The 17,105-nt window shown below is 38.0% G+C and overlaps 1 protein-coding gene across 1 annotated transcript; it reads left to right on the top strand.

Moving 5' to 3' along the window:
* The first annotated feature begins 8,216 nt into the window (after positions 1-8,216).
* LOC126596320 (threonine--tRNA ligase, mitochondrial 1-like) lies at positions 8,217-17,090 on the top strand. Its single transcript, XM_050262871.1, has 20 exons — positions 8,217-8,543; positions 8,627-8,864; positions 8,946-9,005; positions 9,480-9,569; positions 9,779-9,853; positions 9,978-10,106; positions 10,204-10,293; positions 10,551-10,639; positions 10,728-10,824; positions 10,902-10,988; positions 11,355-11,439; positions 13,257-13,351; positions 13,605-13,637; positions 13,744-13,830; positions 13,945-14,037; positions 14,615-14,707; positions 14,824-15,048; positions 15,326-15,397; positions 16,486-16,557; positions 16,770-17,090. The coding sequence occupies exons 1-20, from the start codon at positions 8,269-8,271 to the stop codon at positions 16,863-16,865; spliced, it is 2,181 nt and encodes a 726-aa protein (XP_050118828.1). The 5' UTR covers positions 8,217-8,268; the 3' UTR covers positions 16,866-17,090.
* Positions 17,091-17,105: the final 15 nt, after the last annotated feature.

Genomic DNA, 17,105 nt, shown 5'->3' with positions numbered 1-17,105 from the left:
GAACTCGAAGTTTGGAGCCAGCAGACTCAGAGATTAGGGCGTTCAAGGGGAGAGAGAGATTCAAACTCTTAATTTGTGTGAGGTTGGCCAATAGGATGGGCTAATGAGGGAGAGGAGGGCACAAGATTTAAAATGAGTTGTCTAGATCTCGAAGTCTGCAGACACTGAATACAGAGATCTGAAGACAATGTCAATTCATAAGGACTAAGTGTGTGGTTATATATAATAATAATCCTACTGTAATGAACAACTGTAGACACACCACGTTCCATCGAGACAACGTTACGGAAATAGAGAGATCGAGGTACACGAGCTGTGGATCGCCATGAATAAAAACCAAAAACAAAGTCACATGCACAGGCGCAATGTGGTGGGGACCTCATATAATATGAATTACAAACCCATATGAGACTTGAGTCTAGTAGGGTACGCAGTAGTAGTAGTGGTAGATCGATCAAGCTAGTAGCTTTTAGAGATCTAGTGGTTGAGGGATTCAAAGGAGTCTCTTTGTCCACCTGTCTAGCTATATCTAAGCTTAGCTTATCTTAGCGAAGTTGGTGCGTCTAAGCTGGTTGAAAGGTACCCAAAACTCACAAGTGTGTAATGAATTTGATTAGATAGGACTGTAAATTTGTAATGCCATGGATTACATTTGACTGGAGAAGATAAGGTTAATCAAATTCTATATTTCGTGTTACACATGACTAAGAGGATATATTGAGTTTGGCTTTCATGTGTATATGTTGATTCGGCGTACATAATTTCTTGAGCTGAATCATAGGCTTTAGGGTTATCGAGTTGAATCATAGGTTTTAGGGTTCTCAAGCTGAATCCTGGACTTGAAACGATGACACGTCGTGATTGAAAAAAGAGTGATTGAGGCCATAAACCTAAGAAGTATTTGTCCTTAAATGTATCCAACCCACTAGGCTACTACTTGTCTTGTCCACCAAACGAGAAGCTATAACTAGCAGTAGTACAGTGGGCGCCGTTGGAATTTGGTACTTAGCTGGAGTAGCCCCTGTGGTGGGAACGGAACGCACATGGTTGTACATGTGTCCATATTGATGGACTCCGTTGTGGTGAAACCCCGTAGTAGACCCGCGACAAGACAACTTGGTTTTTTTATTTGGTGCAGGCAATTCCAATGCATGACTTGTTTCTTACTACTAACCTGCATTCCCAAAGTTAATTTGTGCGATGCCCCACTTCAAAATTTAGCATGCATTTGTTTGTTCTTGTTGATGCACAAAATCGAAGATATTGGAACAACATAAATCTGACCGTGAATCTGCATGAAATGTAAATAACACAAGATGTATCGTGGTTTACCCCAAGGTTTGGGCTACGTCCACACTGATTGTATTATATTTCTCTGAGAAGTGAGGGAGAGAGAGCTCTAAGAGTGAGAGCTTTGAGAGGGGGTGAGAGGGCCTAGGAATTGGCCTTCCCTAATTGTGAGGGTGATAGGTCATTTTATAGAATAAGAACTCCTCACTTATTACATATTTGCCCCTTCCTTTATCACATAATTACATTTAAGTCCCTTGAGTATTTATACGAGGTCTAAATACGATGCCCTAAATATGGTATAAACAGTAATCCCCCAAGTCTTCAGTCAAGAGAGTCTTTTGGCTGGAGACTTGAAATTCAGTCTATGTGTGGGCCGAAGTAACTAGATGTTGTCTTGAACTGATGCTTGATATGAGGCAGTGCTCAATCTAAAATGACGCTCAACTAGAAGTAGCACACGCTGCGAGGCTGCTTGGCTCGTGGCTTATGTTACCTTGGTTGGCTCAGCCTGTGGTGTTTGAAGGTGAGGGAGTCCCTTTTATAGAATAAGGGCTCACTTCTCAATACATGGATGATGGGCTAGAGTTGATGCTCTCTAATGATGGTGAGGGAGTCCCTTTTATAGAATAAGTGTTTGCTCCTCAATACATAAATGATGGGCTAGGAGTGATGCTCGTGATAGGAGCATATTTATGCGACTGAGTTAGCTTGTTCTCATGCATTTATGTTGTTATTTCTTAGTTAATTATGTATTTTAAGCTATTTTCGTGTGTTTGTAGGTCCATAGGTCTTATAAAGCAATAAGACGCATTTTGGTGCATTTTAGAGTGGTTTTGGGCTTGGAATGAATAACACATGCATGGAGCAAGGTGGATGGACGAAATTGAAGACTAAAGAGGCTAAGAATTTGTTAAAGAGAAAGAAGAATTAATGTAAAAAGGACAAAAAGCTCAGCCACAAAGGGGTGTCACTCCACCATTCACCTTTCCATCATTGTCGTGCACCACCATTGCACTCCCTTTGGATTCCTATGTCATGCATCATTACATTGAATCATTACACTCAATTGCTACACCATTCCTTGTTCCTTCAATCATTTCAGATTTATGCATCATTACATTGAATCATTGCACTCAATTGCTACATCATTCTTTGTTCCCTCCATCATTTCAGATTTCATGCATCATTACATTAAATCATTGCACTCAATTGCTACACCACTCCTTGTTCCATCCATCATTTCAGATTTCATGCATCATTGCACTCAATTGCTACACCACTCCATGTTCCCCTCCATTGCCATGCACTTCCTCTATAAAAGGAAGTGTGTGTAACATAAATTTAGTTCATACTTGGTTAGATCATTCACTCCCATTTCAACACAACATTCATCCAAACACATCCATTCATCTTCACATCCATTCCTCCATACAAACAAACCTTCAAACACTCACCAACATCTTGTGTCGTAGCAAAGGAAGGGAAGGAAAGTGCTTGGGCTTGTTGTCTAACTTGGATCGTTGGAGCGTGTAGGTGTTTTATTTCTTTTGTTTCTAATGTTTAAATTCATTTCCTTTTGTTTTGTTGTAAATATGAGTGGATAAACCCTTCTTGGCTAGGGGTGATTTCAAAGCCATGATTATATGTGTAATATAATTTGATAAATTCCAGTTATGAACTATTGAATCGTGAATGCAATTGACTTAACTATTTGATTGATAACTTATTTGTATTTGTTAATAAGGGTCGACACTTAATTGGCATGCATAAATCCGTTGCTATAATATAAGGAAGTTTCACATAATCGTTAAAAACTTATATTCACATGTAGTGAAGGTCGCTTATAAACGATCGCGTTAAGTTCAATTCACAGCATGAGTGACATGATGTCATAGTTGCAAGTGCTTTGTCAATGCTTATGATTTTCATTAAACATAATGATCTTTGATTGTATCTCTATTATGATGTCATGTAGGGAACTTTAGAAGAATGTTTTGGGTTGTCGAATGATGTCATCCAATCCAATAAAACAAGGAAAATCTGAGAGTTAACTAGTGATGTCACGGTTAATTTGGAGCATTGTCGTTCATAATTCAATGAAGTAGTAACTGGAAATCGAATTATTTGCATACATGTCATGTGTGGAGAAAAAGCCTATAGCTATCTTATCCATCATCTTATTTCTCAAATTTGTTTTACAATCTGTCTAGTTTTTCATACTTGTTTGTTTGTTTCAGCTTCATCCAAAACTCAATCCCCCTTTACTTTAGTGTGTCTAATTAGTTAGAATCTGTTTTAATTTGTGTTTTTAAATGTTTTGATTCAAGTAAAAGTCAATTTTCGTCTAAAGTCATTCATAGTGTCTAGTTTAAGTTTATTTAGTTGTTTTAAGCTGTTTTGAGTATTTTAAGTTTGCTTTGAGTCTTGTGAGTCTTGTTAAGTATTTTTAAGTTTAGTTTTATGTTTTTGAGTCAGTTTAGAGGTTATTAGCTAGCCCTCATAATCTCCGGTCCATAACGATCCCTACTTATACTTATACTACAGTTGTCAAAAAAGGGTTAAATTTGTGTGTTAAGTTAATTTTCGCATAAGCTCGCGGCGAGACAGTTGCTCAGCTGGCAGCGATGCTCTCTAACGAAGGTGAGGGAGTCCCTTTTATAAAATAAGGGTTCGCTCCTCAATACATAAGTGATGGGCTATAGTCGATGCTCGTAGCGATGCGGTTGCTCAGCTGGCGGCGTTGCTCTCTAATGAAGGTGAGAGAGTCATTTTTATAAAATAAGGGCTCGCTCCTCATTACATAAGTGATGGGCTAGGAGTGATGCTGGCGGCGAGGCGGTTGCTCAGCTGGCGGCGATACTCTCTAAATGAAGGTGAGGGAGTCCATTGGGCTCGCTCCTCAATACATAAATATGGGTTAGAGTTAATGCTCTCTAATGTTGGTGAGAGAGTCCCTTTTATAGAATAAGGGCTCGCTCCTCAATACATGAATGATGGGCTAGAGTCCCCCAAGTACTTTTCATGAGGCCCAGTTGAGGCCCCAATATATGGTCCATAATGTAGTCCCCCAAGTCTTCGGTCAATAGAGTCTGTTGGCTGGAGACTTCAAATTGAATCCATATATGGGCTGAAGTAGCGGTTGTTCAGAGGCGGTATTTGTATACCCTGCACTGAAGCTTTGTAGGTGAAGCTTTGTAGGTGAAGCTTTGCAAGTGAAGCTTTGAAGCTAGAGCTCTGTAAATGACGTTTTTGAAGCTAGAGCTCTATAAATGAAGCTTTTGAAGCTGATTGACATGAGTGATGCTCATGAATGTTTATGTCGATTGACATGAGTAATGCTCATGGATGTTGTCATGAGTGATGCTCATAAATGTTAACATGAGTGATGTTCATGAATGTTGACATGAATGATGGTCATGAATGTTTATGTATGATTGTCATGAGTGATGCTTATGAATGTTTATGTATGAATGACATGAGTAATGCTTATGTATAATTTGGAGTACTAAGTGTACTTTTGATCACCTGGTTGGTGGCATGAAGGAGAGTACGGGTTGTACATTTCATCACCTGGTTGGTGGCATGAATGGCTAGTTGCCAAATTAGATTACGGGTTGTACATCTCATCACCTGGTTGGTGACATGAAAGGCTAGTTGCCAAATTAGAGTACGAGTTGTACATTTCATCACCTGGTTGGTGGTTATAGCGACGAGTTGCCGAATAATTTTGAAATATTAGGCGTACTTTTGGTCACCTGGTTGGTGGTAATAGCGGCGGGTTGTCGAATAATTGTGGAGTACTGGGCGTACTTTTGATGACCTGGTTGGTGCTATTTTGGGCTTATGGGCCTTCGCTCTCTACACAACATTCCAGCCCATTTATTTTGGGCTTTGCCCTTTTTTTTTTTTTTTTTTTACCTTCTGATGGGATTTATACAGATATCTCCGAAAGATACGGAAAATAAATTACATCAGTCAAAAATAAGAAAAGTAAATCACATTATTCTGGTGAGGTGTTTATTACTTGCTTTTGCTTTCTCTTTTACTTTTGTTTTTGCTTTTCTTTTCTGCTTTTGTTTTTTATTTTCTTTATGTTTCTTGACCCTGATGAATATGGCAGACAAGAAATGATAATAGTTTTAATAGTAAGAAAATAATCTTATCTCTACTTTTGCTTTCTTCTCTTCACTTTCCTCTCTTTCTGTCTCTGAGCTGTCATGCATGTGCACCCTTGAATCTGTAGGTTGGCCACGATGGTGATGCTTCATATTTCAGGGACAAATCTGCAGACTTATCATTGAGGGCAGGAACAAAGTTGAACATGCATTGCTTTCTATCTGCAACCACTGTATCTTCGAAAACTCATAGAGCTTCCCTCTTGCGGAGAAGATCACAAGTGCAACTTCAGCATCACACAGGACTGAAAGCTCAAAGGCTTTCTCCAGCAGCCCACTCATTCTCTTGAAAAAAAAATCACTTGCCGACTCGCTGTATTTTCGATGCACTTCATCTGAGTCATGATATTTCATAGACTGCCGGTCTTGATGAACAGAGTGATCGGAACTCGAATCGGGAACAGAGCCTTGTTGCATAGCAAAGCCAATGTCAGAGCCCCACCAGTCGAAGCCGTGAGCTCAGCCGTCCGATTCCTCTCATTCTCCACCACCACAAGGTAGCCTTAAGGTGGGTCAAACTTATCTATAATAAGCCACAAGAAGTTTATGATGCCATGCAAAAATTGACGGAGCATACAGGAGAAAGTGATAATGGTGTAGAGCTTAGAGCAGCTGAGGAAAGTCGTGGTCCATCTTCATTTATTGTTGTTCTCGAGCTTGTTCCTCGAAAACCCACATTCTCTGAGAGTAGCAGGACTATGATGGATATATTGGTTTCCCTCATATATAAGTATGGAGATGAGATGACTAAAGCTCGTGCAATGCTTTGTGATATTTATCACCATGCTTTGCTGGATGAGTTTTCCACTTCCCGTGACTTGCTGTTTATGAGTCACCTGTAAGATAATGTTCAGCATATGGACATTTCGACTTAGATACTTTATAACAGGGCCATGGCACAACTTGGTCTATGTGCATTTCATTTCCCGATGCGAAGCTTGGGGGGTTTCATCTTTGGAGGACACGCTCCCCATCTGACGCTTGGTGAGTGGCGATTCGACGCCGACGTTGCTCTTGATGGCGATATAGAGGCATGCGATCGAGGCAACTGAGATTGAGAAATGGACGTCGATGACGATAAGGCCATTGATGGCAGATCTCGACCATTGATGTGCATAGTTTATCGCTGATCACATGTACCGTATGGCTTTGATGTCTTTGATTACTGGTGACGTTCCAGGCTTGAATAAAGAAAGGTTGGATTTTTTTGAAGCTATATAATGGCTTATGCTTCAATTCAAAGGGAGACGACGCCATCTGATTTAACTCTCAAGATCTGCACATAAAGTTTTAGAGAGAGAGAGAGAGAGAGAGAGAGAGGGGAGAGAGATCAGCGAGAGGGATCTGGGTATCTTTTTTGTTTCTGGTTTTTTTTGTGATTTTGCAGATTCTCGGTGGAGGTGAAAAAATGAAAGAGAACCAACACAACTTTTCGTATCGTTTCCCACAGACGGTGCCAAATGTTGATGCACAAAACCGGAGGTCTTGGAACAACGTAAATTTGACCGTGAATCTGCATGAAATGTAAATAACACAAGATGTATCGTGGTTCACCCCAATGTTTGGGTTACGTCCACACTGATTATGTATTTATTTGAGAGTATTTGTGAGGGAGAGAGTGTGAGAGCTTTGCTCTAGATAGGAGATACTTATGGTTTGTGAGGGTGAGGAGGCTCTTTTATAGAATAAGGGCTCCTCCCCTAATTACATATTTGCCCATTCCTTTATCACATAATTACATTTAAGTTTCTCGAGTATTTATACGAGGTCTAAATACGAGACCCTAAATATGGTATAAACAGTCATAATTCCACAACTCAATTTAAATTTTAGTCTTATAATTGCACGAAGGACACTTATTGAGGAGGTTGGTAACACTAGTTGATGTAGAACAGATAGCAGAGCTGATCGAAGAGCACCTCGAAAAATAACAAATACTTTCGGCAGCAGACGAAACTATCAACGTATATAGCTGCTGTCCCAAGATTGATTTGTGTTATGGCCCCCATATATCAAATACTTCCTTTGTCAAAGCATTTACATGTTTGAAGGTACACACGTGTTTCTGTTGCATCTTGTCATCTGCATGCATATATTTTGTTCGTGTGTTGAATTACCCTATGAAATGTCCTTTTAAGCTCAGAGATCGCCAAAGTTTACTACGATTGAGTTTATGATAAGTAAAGATCTCGAAAATTACACAACCTATTGCCATCCAAAAATAGGGGCGGGCAGACCGGTCTAGGATCCGCGGGACGGGCATGGGACGAGATTGAAATTTGTAAACTCAAAATGTGGTGGGCGCGAGTCCAAATCTCTGAAAAAAGGGTCCCTAGCCCGAATTGTTTTCACAGTCCATCTCCATCATATGGAGATGAAATATGCACTGTTCATTTCTTTTAGACCGGGTTAGGTCCAGTTCTATTTTTTAAAATTAACGACCCGCCCTGCCCATTTCATTTCCAAACGAAACCGGACCAGTTCCTCCAAATTTAGACCTCGCACGGCCGGTGTCCACTCCTACCCAGAAATGACCAAACACTAGTTTGGAAAAATTAGGCCAAGTTAAGTCACGCAACCTTTTCAGCCCATTACATGGAATCGGGATGGGACCGGACTGACCTGGACAACCCATTTCCCCAATCAGCAGACCAAAAAAAAAAAAAAAAAAAAAAAAAAAAAAAGAGGGAAAGGTCAAAACACGCGGCAACGAATTGCTTTTCAATTCCAAATCCTCCGTTTGGGAGAACAAATTCCAAAAGGGCCAATCCCGTAAGGCCCAAACTACACATCCATCCCAATGCAGCTGGTCTCCCTTTCTAAAACCTGGCCGCCAGCAGCAGCAGCTATCTCTTTCTTTCTCCGCCGTAACTCCTACTCCCCATTCTCCTCACTCTCCACTTCTCCTCCTCCTCCTCTTCTTCCCCAGCTCCCTACGGACAGCGCCGCCATGGCGCCCCACCCGAAAGACGACGCGTATATCGAGGCCGTAATCCCGAAGCGCATCAAGCTCTTCGAGGCCATCCAGGCCCAGCAGCTCGCCCACCGCCAGTCCCTCCCCTCCGATCCAATCAAGTAAGCACTAAACCCTAAGCCCTAACTCTTCACTCCTGGTTTTGGGTATTTGGATTTTGATTTTTTGTTTGGGGGTTTTGTAGGATTACTTTGCCGGGCGGACAGGAGAAGGAAGGGAAGAGGTGGGTGACTTCGCCATTTGACATTGCCAAGGATATTTCCAAGAGCTTGGCTTCCAGCGCTGTGATTGCAAAGGTCAATGGGGACCTGTGGGACATGAGCCGTCCTCTGGAAGGGGACTGTGAGCTTAAGCTCTTCAAGTTTGAAGACGATGAAGGGCGTGATACTTTCTGGCATTCTAGTGCTCACATTCTCGGACAGGTATGAAAGTTGTCGAATTTATGGTTTGTTGGATTGCATTTTGAGGATTATATAATGTTTTTGACTTTCGATACGTTGCAGGCACTTGAGGTTGAGTATGGATGCAAGCTCTGCATTGGTCCGTGCACTACTAGAGGAGAGGTTTGATTATGTACCTTTAGCCTTGGATATATTACCATGCTGATTGACTTTGAGTTTTTGAGTTATTAGTTTGTTTATGCTATGTTATCATGTGTTTTCATTTGTATGACTTTTGGATTATGCCAGTTCTGGTTCTTCAAATACTGTGTAAATTTTCTAGTGAAAAGTAATCGAGTCTTGGAGACGATTTCATTAAAACTTTTTATTTTCAAATTTACCATGCAACACATCTAACCGTGATATAATAGTTGTTTTCTGCTGTCTGTACATGCTTCTGTACTTGTCTGCTCCGTGGTTGACATTGCTGTTTGGATGAAATTCTATGTGCTTGTGTTGTTCTTTTCATATGCAATTTTATCACATGGATATTGAACTTTTGTGTTCCCACTCTTGGAAATGAATTTGTATAGAGTTCCTTCACTGCTATCAGTTTCTGGATTACTCATTTGGGTCGCTTGTGAAATTCAATAACAGGGTTTCTATTACGATGCGTTCTACGGCGATTTGGGCTTGAATGACGAACACTTCAAGGACATTGCATCAGCGGCAGATAAGGCTGTTAAGGTATTGTTTGCACTCTTGTAGAAAAATTAATGTACACCTTTCGTATGGAGGAATTGCTTGCTCCTTTACGGGTAGCAAAATCGATAAGTTGTTTCAACATTTTTGTCTTTCTTGTTGAGATTCCTTGACTGATTGCAGATTGTTGCTTCAGTATTTTTATCTGGCTTGTTGAAACTCCTTTGAATGGTTTGTTGCATCTTTATCCCCAGGGTAAACAACCTTTTGAGCGTATTGAAGTCACAAGAGAACAAGCTCTTGAGCTTTTCTCTGATAATCAATTCAAGGTAAGTAAAGCTGCTCAGTTTGTTTCTCATCAGTAACTGATTGTTATCTACTCTTCTTATCTGCATTCCATACTCTCAAATAGCAATATCAGATGTGTTTTTTTTCTTCACTAATTTTAATCAGGTTGAAATCATCAATGATCTTCCGGCAGACAATACTATAACAGTATATAGATGTGGCCCCTTGGTTGACTTGTGTCGTGGGCCCCATATACCAAATACTTCTTTTGTCAAAGCATTTGCATGTTTGAAGGTATGTGTTCTCATGACATTTTAGAGCTGTAGAATATGTTTATTCTCGTATGCATGCATTGTATGTGTATGTTTAACTTATGAATGTGTAACTTCAGGCTTCTTCAGCCTACTGGAGGGGAAATAAAGATCGTGAAAGTTTACAGAGAGTCTATGGAATATCATATCCTGATAAGAAAAGTTTGCAGGTGATATTTTATTTTTTTACCTTTTATGGGGTTTTGGATTTTCTTAGCAGTATCTGAAATCATTTCTCGTCATGTTCACCTTATATTGAAGTAACAAATAACATATCAAAAGATGTGGCAGGTCTGATGATATTTATAGAAATTGAGAAGTTGTCAGGTTATGAACTGTATTGGATAGGACTAGAACCTATGCCAATATCTTCTTTTGGACATTGGTCTTGGATTATTTTACTTACCATCATCAACTTTATCTGCAGCTATATATCCAGAAGCTGGAAGAAGCAAAAAAGTATGACCACAGACTGTTGGGTACAAAGCAGGAGCTCTTTTTTTGTCACCCACTTAGGTATGTATGGAGCTAATACTTCCTCATTCTATAAGTGATCAAGATTCCCCAAGATTTCCATTTGATTTTTTCTTCTTTTCAAACTCAGCCCAGGAAGTTGGTTCTTCCTCCCTAATGGAACTCGGATTTATAACAAACTAATGGAGTTTATAAAAAATCAATATAGAGAACGAGGCTATAAAGAGGTGACACTTAATGTTCAGTTTTTACATCATCCTAGTAATCTTAAATAATTTTAACCTAATTTGCTATTCTTTGGTAGGTTATATCACCAAACATGTACAATATGCAACTTTGGGAAACATCTGGTCATGCTGCTAATTACAAAGAGAATATGTTTGTATTTGAGGTGAGTTTTGACATGATAATATTGTGATCAGTTATATCATCTTTATGCTTAACTTAAAAGAACTGAACTTACGATGACATATTTTATTTTTTCTGTATATGACTAAAGAGTGAATACCAAATTTTGGCTACATACATCTTAATCTGATGATAGCTAATCCTGTGCCACCTAAACTTGTCTGATTGTTTACGGGAACTTTGTATACCTGATGTCATGAAGGGGTCTCTTACAGATGATTGAGATTTTCATTGAGTATTTATTCCGTGTGGCTGAGCAGGACTATGTTTAACTACCAGACCATTACAATATTTGCTGTGGAAATGAGCAATATGTTTAAACTGCTGGATATTGCATTTTCTCTTGCAGATTGAGAAACAAGAATTTGGATTGAAGCCAATGAATTGCCCAGGGCATTGTTTGATGTTTCAGCATAGGGTTCGCTCGTATAGAGGTATGCTTTTTAACAAAATTTTCTTTACCTTTTCTTTCGAATTGCTTGATAAGAAAGTCCCCTGTATAAGGAGGTCATTTTATGGATATCCGCCTGATTTGTCTCCTTTTTCTCTAAGGGTGTAGTTCAGGGGCCGTTTGATAACCATTTCGTTTTTAGTTTTCAATTTTTGTTCTTTTTTTTTTAAATTGAAATCTTGTTTGGTAACTATTTTCAGATTTCATTTAAAAAAAAAAAAACTGAAAACTATTTGAGTTTCATAATTTGGCCTTGAGTTTTTCACTTAGTCATTTTTTTTAACTAAAAACTGAAATTGAAAGTAGTTGCCCAACAAGTGAAAACTGAAAACCAAAATCTAAAAACTGAAAATGAAATGGTTATCAAACAGTCCCTTAGTTTGGCCTTGTTGGCTTAGTCCATCTCCAAAGGAGATGTAAAAAATGCCACATAGACATATAACAGTAACAAATAACATACTGTGTACTCCAACCGAGATGTCAAAGATGACATGGACAAAGAGATGTCAAATTTGAAGCTGCCCTCAAATTTGATTTTTGCTATTTCCAAAGGCATTCCACTTTCCTTACCTTAAATGCTAGCATTTTTAGTATTATTTTATTATTTTTAAACCAATAACAACCCAACTATTATTAATTTTGTTTAAAAAAAGCAAAATGAAGCAATAAATTTTAGCATATTGGGTGGAAGGAAAATTTTGACAATATGTCAAATTGCCAAGTCAGCCATCGAATTGAAATTTGATGTTTTGAATTTGACGTCTCCTTTGGAGATGCTCTTAGCAATTTTCTTTTTTTCTCTTTGGTGTAGTTTGGGGGCCGTTTGATAACCATTTCGTTTTTAGTTTTTAGTTTTTGTTTTCACTTTTTTTGAAAACTGAAATCTTGTTTGGTAACTACTTTTAGATTTCATTTAAAAAAAAAAGAAAACTGAAAACTACTTGAGTTTCAAAATTTGGCCTTGAGTTTTCACTTTTCATCTTTTTTATTGAAAACTAAACTGAAAGTAGTTGGCCAACAAGATTTCAGTTTTCAGTTTTTAAAAAAGTGAAAACTGAAAACCAAAAGCTAAAAACTGAAAACGAAATGGTTATCAAACGGCCCTTTAGTTTGGCCTTGTTGGCTTCTTGAGCAGTTTTCTTGTTTCTCTTTGGATGTTCTTGTCTTTCTTTATTCGGACAGATCTCTTGTACATTTTGTGCTGTACGCTGTTTTAGTCTGTAAAATATTTCCAGTTCAGCAAGAAAGTGATTAGTTTACATGATTGAGTTTGGTATAATTTTGAGTTGTTACTTTTGGCTTGAGTCTCTTGGTATGAGTTGTTCTATGTTGCATTTTTGTGGTTATTTCTTAATGTAACATGACTATTAAAGTTTTTTTGTTACAAAGAAATTTTAAAGTTTTTATTGGGATGCGGGTGCGTGGTATTTTTTTACCATTATTAAAGTTTTGTTGTGGAGATTGCTCTGATACCATGTAGAAGCAGAAAACTTCTTCTGTAAGATTTCTATTGCATTTTCTGAATAATCAATTACACAGATGTGGATATATATAGCCTTTGGCTATTTACATGAATACCCTTAACTGCCTTAACTAATTTCTTAACTACTGTAACTAATCACAGCTATTAACAAAACTAATTACATTTAGCTTTAACAAACTATTTAACAGTAACTGAAATGGATGACTTCTCATTCTCCCTAATAGCTTTGCTTCTAAGTACTAGAAATTGATACTCTATGTGAACATTTTGCACCATACACATTTTCATTTGCCTTTTCTTTTAAACCTTGATGACAGAACTTCCACTTAGACTGGCTGATTTTGGTGTTTTGCATCGCAATGAGGCTAGTGGTGCACTGACTGGATTAACACGAGTACGGAGATTCCAGCAGGTATACTTTAGCTTAACCTAGCTGTTATTTTAGGTGTCTCATAGATTTGTTGGTTCATTAGGAATAGGAGCTCATATTTCTTTTATGCTTGCCAGTGCCCCTAATGATGCACTTTATTATCGGAAGATTTATATTTTTCGTCAGTTCTCTGCTATTAATTTTCTGATTATATGTACCTTCTGACAAGTTTTAGTAATATGCTAATTTTCTGATTACATGTACTCTTCTGACATGTTTTAGTAATATCCTACAGGATGATGCCCATATCTTTTGCAGGGAGTCCCAAGTGAGCTGAGCTTAATTAAATTGTACCTACTGTTTACAACTTTACATTTTTTTTTTAATTTTGTTTCGTTCTTATAACTTTTGGTTTTTTGTGCTTCTGTTGTCAGGTGAAAGATGAAGTAAAGGGTGTCTTAGATTTCATCCGGTATACTTATAATATTTTTGGCTTTTCTTTCGATCTGAAGCTATCAACAGTAAGATTCTTATTACCTGTGCTTAAAGCTTCAAACCTCTTGACTTCATTACTTAAGGATGCAGATTCAAATTTTTTGTGTTGTACAAACATCTTGTGAGTACTTATGTTGCAGATGCCAGAAAAACACATGGGAGATCTGGCAACATGGGAGAAAGCTGAGGCTGCTCTTGCAGACGCATTAAATGAGTTTGGCAAGCCCTGGCAGGTACTTTTGCCTTGTGCTTTATTTGCTCTCAAACATGGAGGAGGATTCTTTCCCCTCCTAATCTCTCTCCCCTTCCCTCCCCTCCTATTTAAACAGTTACGATTAAGCTACGTCAACATCTGGTATTGATTTTTTTTTAGAGAGAGACAAAAAAAACTGTGAGAGGAGGGGAGAGAATCCTACTCCCTCAAACATATAGCGAACTCCTCCCTTGGCACCTTATGCAGTATGAGCATAAAGTTTATACAATCTTCATTGTAGTGGAGCCAGGGTGGTCATATTTCTTTTCTAGCTCAGTCCAACCTAGTTTCAAACCTCATTGTAGCTGAGCAGCATTTTTTAGTAAAGCAAACTTTGTTTCGCTGGAACGTTGTATTGCATGGATAGATTTGACTCATTAAGCCATTTTCTACTCCACCATTTTACCATTGACATAGATTGAACTGAGTTCTTTTTGTTATTGCTGAGTTGCCAATCTGGTCCATTATCTGTGCTTTGTTTTCTTAAGCTGTGTGTTAGGGGCCCCTGAATTTCTTGCTTGTGACTGAATGCTTACACTGTTAGTCTTGCTACACAGATAAATGAAGGGGATGGTGCATTTTATGGACCAAAAATAGATATCAGTGTATCTGATGCACTGAACAGAAAATATCAGTGCGCAACTCTACAGGTACTAATGATCAATTCTTTAATGGTTATACCTCTTTCAGTATTTCTTCTTCGTGTTGTTGTTCCTCCTATAGTCCTATGTAACTATCTATCATTGAAACAATATCCTGGTTGCAGCTTGATTTTCAGCTTCCACAAAAATTCGAGCTGAATTACTCTGCAGAGGGGGAAGAAGGCAAGTTGGAGAGACCTGTTATGATACACAGAGCTGTTTTAGGCTCCGTTGAGCGTATGTTTGCTATACTGTTGGAGAACTACAAAGGAAAGTGGCCCTTCTGGCTTAGTCCACGTCAGGCAATTGTTTGCCCTGTCTCAGACAAATCCCAACCTTATGCTCTGGAGGTAGTATGTTAGTGCTTTTCTGGTTATTGGTTGACCACTACGAGGTTCTATGAACTTTTTTCTGTTCCCCTTCTAGATCTTAGATCTATATAAATGCAGTTGATGATGTACATACACACTTGCTGGTTTTGGTAGTTAATGAAACTGAGCATGCTAGTTCAATTTATCTATAAATGCATCATGTTATGGGTAGTATAAAATGCTTGAGTGAGATTTATGGCGGTTCAAATTATTTTATATTATTATGTTGTGTATAAAAACTGTTGCAATTTTGTAGGTTCGGGATAGTATCCATCAAGCTGGTTATTATGTTGATGTTGACACTACTGATAGAACCATTCAGAAAAAGGTAGGAATTCATACTGTTGTCCTCTGCATCAAGCATTCCTGTTTGGTCTCATTTTGTTTGTATTAGCCTTCACGCATGCGCTTACGCACTTGCATAATGCATTTTTTGAATCACAGCGTGCTACGTGTGACTTACACATTTTCAATAGATTTATATTCGTAAATTGACAAAAGGAAAGTTAAATATTTGAAATAAAAGAATAATCTTATATCATGCTAGAAGAAATCTCTCGTAAACCAATTAAAGCAGCTGAATTTACATAATAAAATTGATTGATATAAAATTACATTAAGAATAGAGAAAATAATATTTAATAAACAATTGATTGAATTACATTATTGCTAGTTCATTGTGAGGGTAAGGCCAACCGCTCCCCTCTTAGTGTAGATAATATCGTATGTTAAAAGAAAAAAAAAACCATTTGACAACTAATTTAATTACATAATTATTCGTGTGCGAATGCTTTTTTTTTTTTTTTTAAAAAACTGGCATTACACGTCTCTTAAGATGTTTTGAACGTGTTTTAAAATGGAGAAAATAATATTTAATAAACAATTAATTGAATCATATTATTGCTAGTCTATTGCGAGGATAAATCTATCCTCTTCCCCTTAGTGTAGATAATATCGCTTGTTAAAAAAAACCCTTAGTGTAGATAATATCGCTTGTTAAAAAAAAAAATTTGATAATTAATTTGATCACATTATTATTTGCTTGCGAACGATTTTTTTTATAACTGATATTACATGTCTTTTAAGATGTTTTGTTCGTATATTTTGATGATATGACCGTTCATACCTAATTGCTCCCAACTCTGTCAGATTGCTTACCCACTTGTTCTATGACAAAATTATTAAAAAGTAAATTTACAAAATTACCCTTACATTGTTTTATGCATTCTTAGCTGCTTTTGATTATTTTTTTGGCTGAGGGGCGTGACCCCAAATTGGGGCTCTGGTTTTATATAAAAAAGATTTTGTACGGGTTATTGGACGTCCATTGGGCTTTTAGCAAACCCGGCCAACTCTGGTGACAACAGGATTGGTTCAATGGATTGTTTTTTGTTGCCTGACTGTTTGTCTCTGCAGGTACGAGAAGCTCAGATAGCACAGTACAACTACATTTTAGTTGTGGGCGAGGAAGAAGTCAAGACTGGACAGGTTCTCTTCATTTCTATTTCTCTAGATTATTCAAGTTATCCTTCGACCGGTCTCTGTTTTGGTTAATTTACATGATAAACAAAACTGCAAAAATTTACTTCGAGCATATCAAACGACACGGGTCACCTCATTATCTGGTTCCTTCTCGTGTTAGTTATGCTGAACTTGTGCTATTCTGTTGAGAAGCTAATCTTTGATTCGTATTGTTCCAGGTGAGCTTACGGGTGAGGGACAAGGGAGATGTCACCGTAATGACTATGGACAATCTACTCCAGCACTTCAAGGCCGAAGTCGAAGCGTTCCATTAGAAAGATTTGCTTTTTAATTTTCTTATTTAAGATTAAGATTGATGGAGGGTGACTTCAGGAATTTAGAATACTATGAATGCGTTTGTTGTTTTACCATTGTGTTGACGATCGTTTCCATCAGCTGTACCGCCCAAATTTGTTTTCAATTTTTTTTATTTTTTTAAAGTTTCTGTTCCCACAACTCAGCTCTCTTCATCAAATGTATACATCCTCTTGCCTTTTGCACTTGTCCTATTTTCT

Source organism: Malus sylvestris, chromosome 13 (assembly GCF_916048215.2).
Source record: "Malus sylvestris chromosome 13, drMalSylv7.2, whole genome shotgun sequence".
Classification (NCBI taxonomy): domain Eukaryota; kingdom Viridiplantae; phylum Streptophyta; class Magnoliopsida; order Rosales; family Rosaceae; genus Malus; species Malus sylvestris.
Note: the sequence above shows the minus strand (reverse complement) of the source record. Positions and strands in the feature narration are given on the sequence as shown.

Coding starts and splice junctions, on each gene's coding strand:
- LOC126596320 (XM_050262871.1), top strand. CDS start 8,269: ATGCAGCTGGTCTCCCTTTCTAAAACCTGGCCGCCAGCAGCAGCAGCT. Junction 10,640..10,727: donor TTTTTTTGTCACCCACTTAG/GTATGTATGGAG, acceptor TTTCAAACTCAG/CCCAGGAAGTTGGTTCTTCC. Junction 16,558..16,769: donor AAGAAGTCAAGACTGGACAG/GTTCTCTTCATT, acceptor GTATTGTTCCAG/GTGAGCTTACGGGTGAGGGA.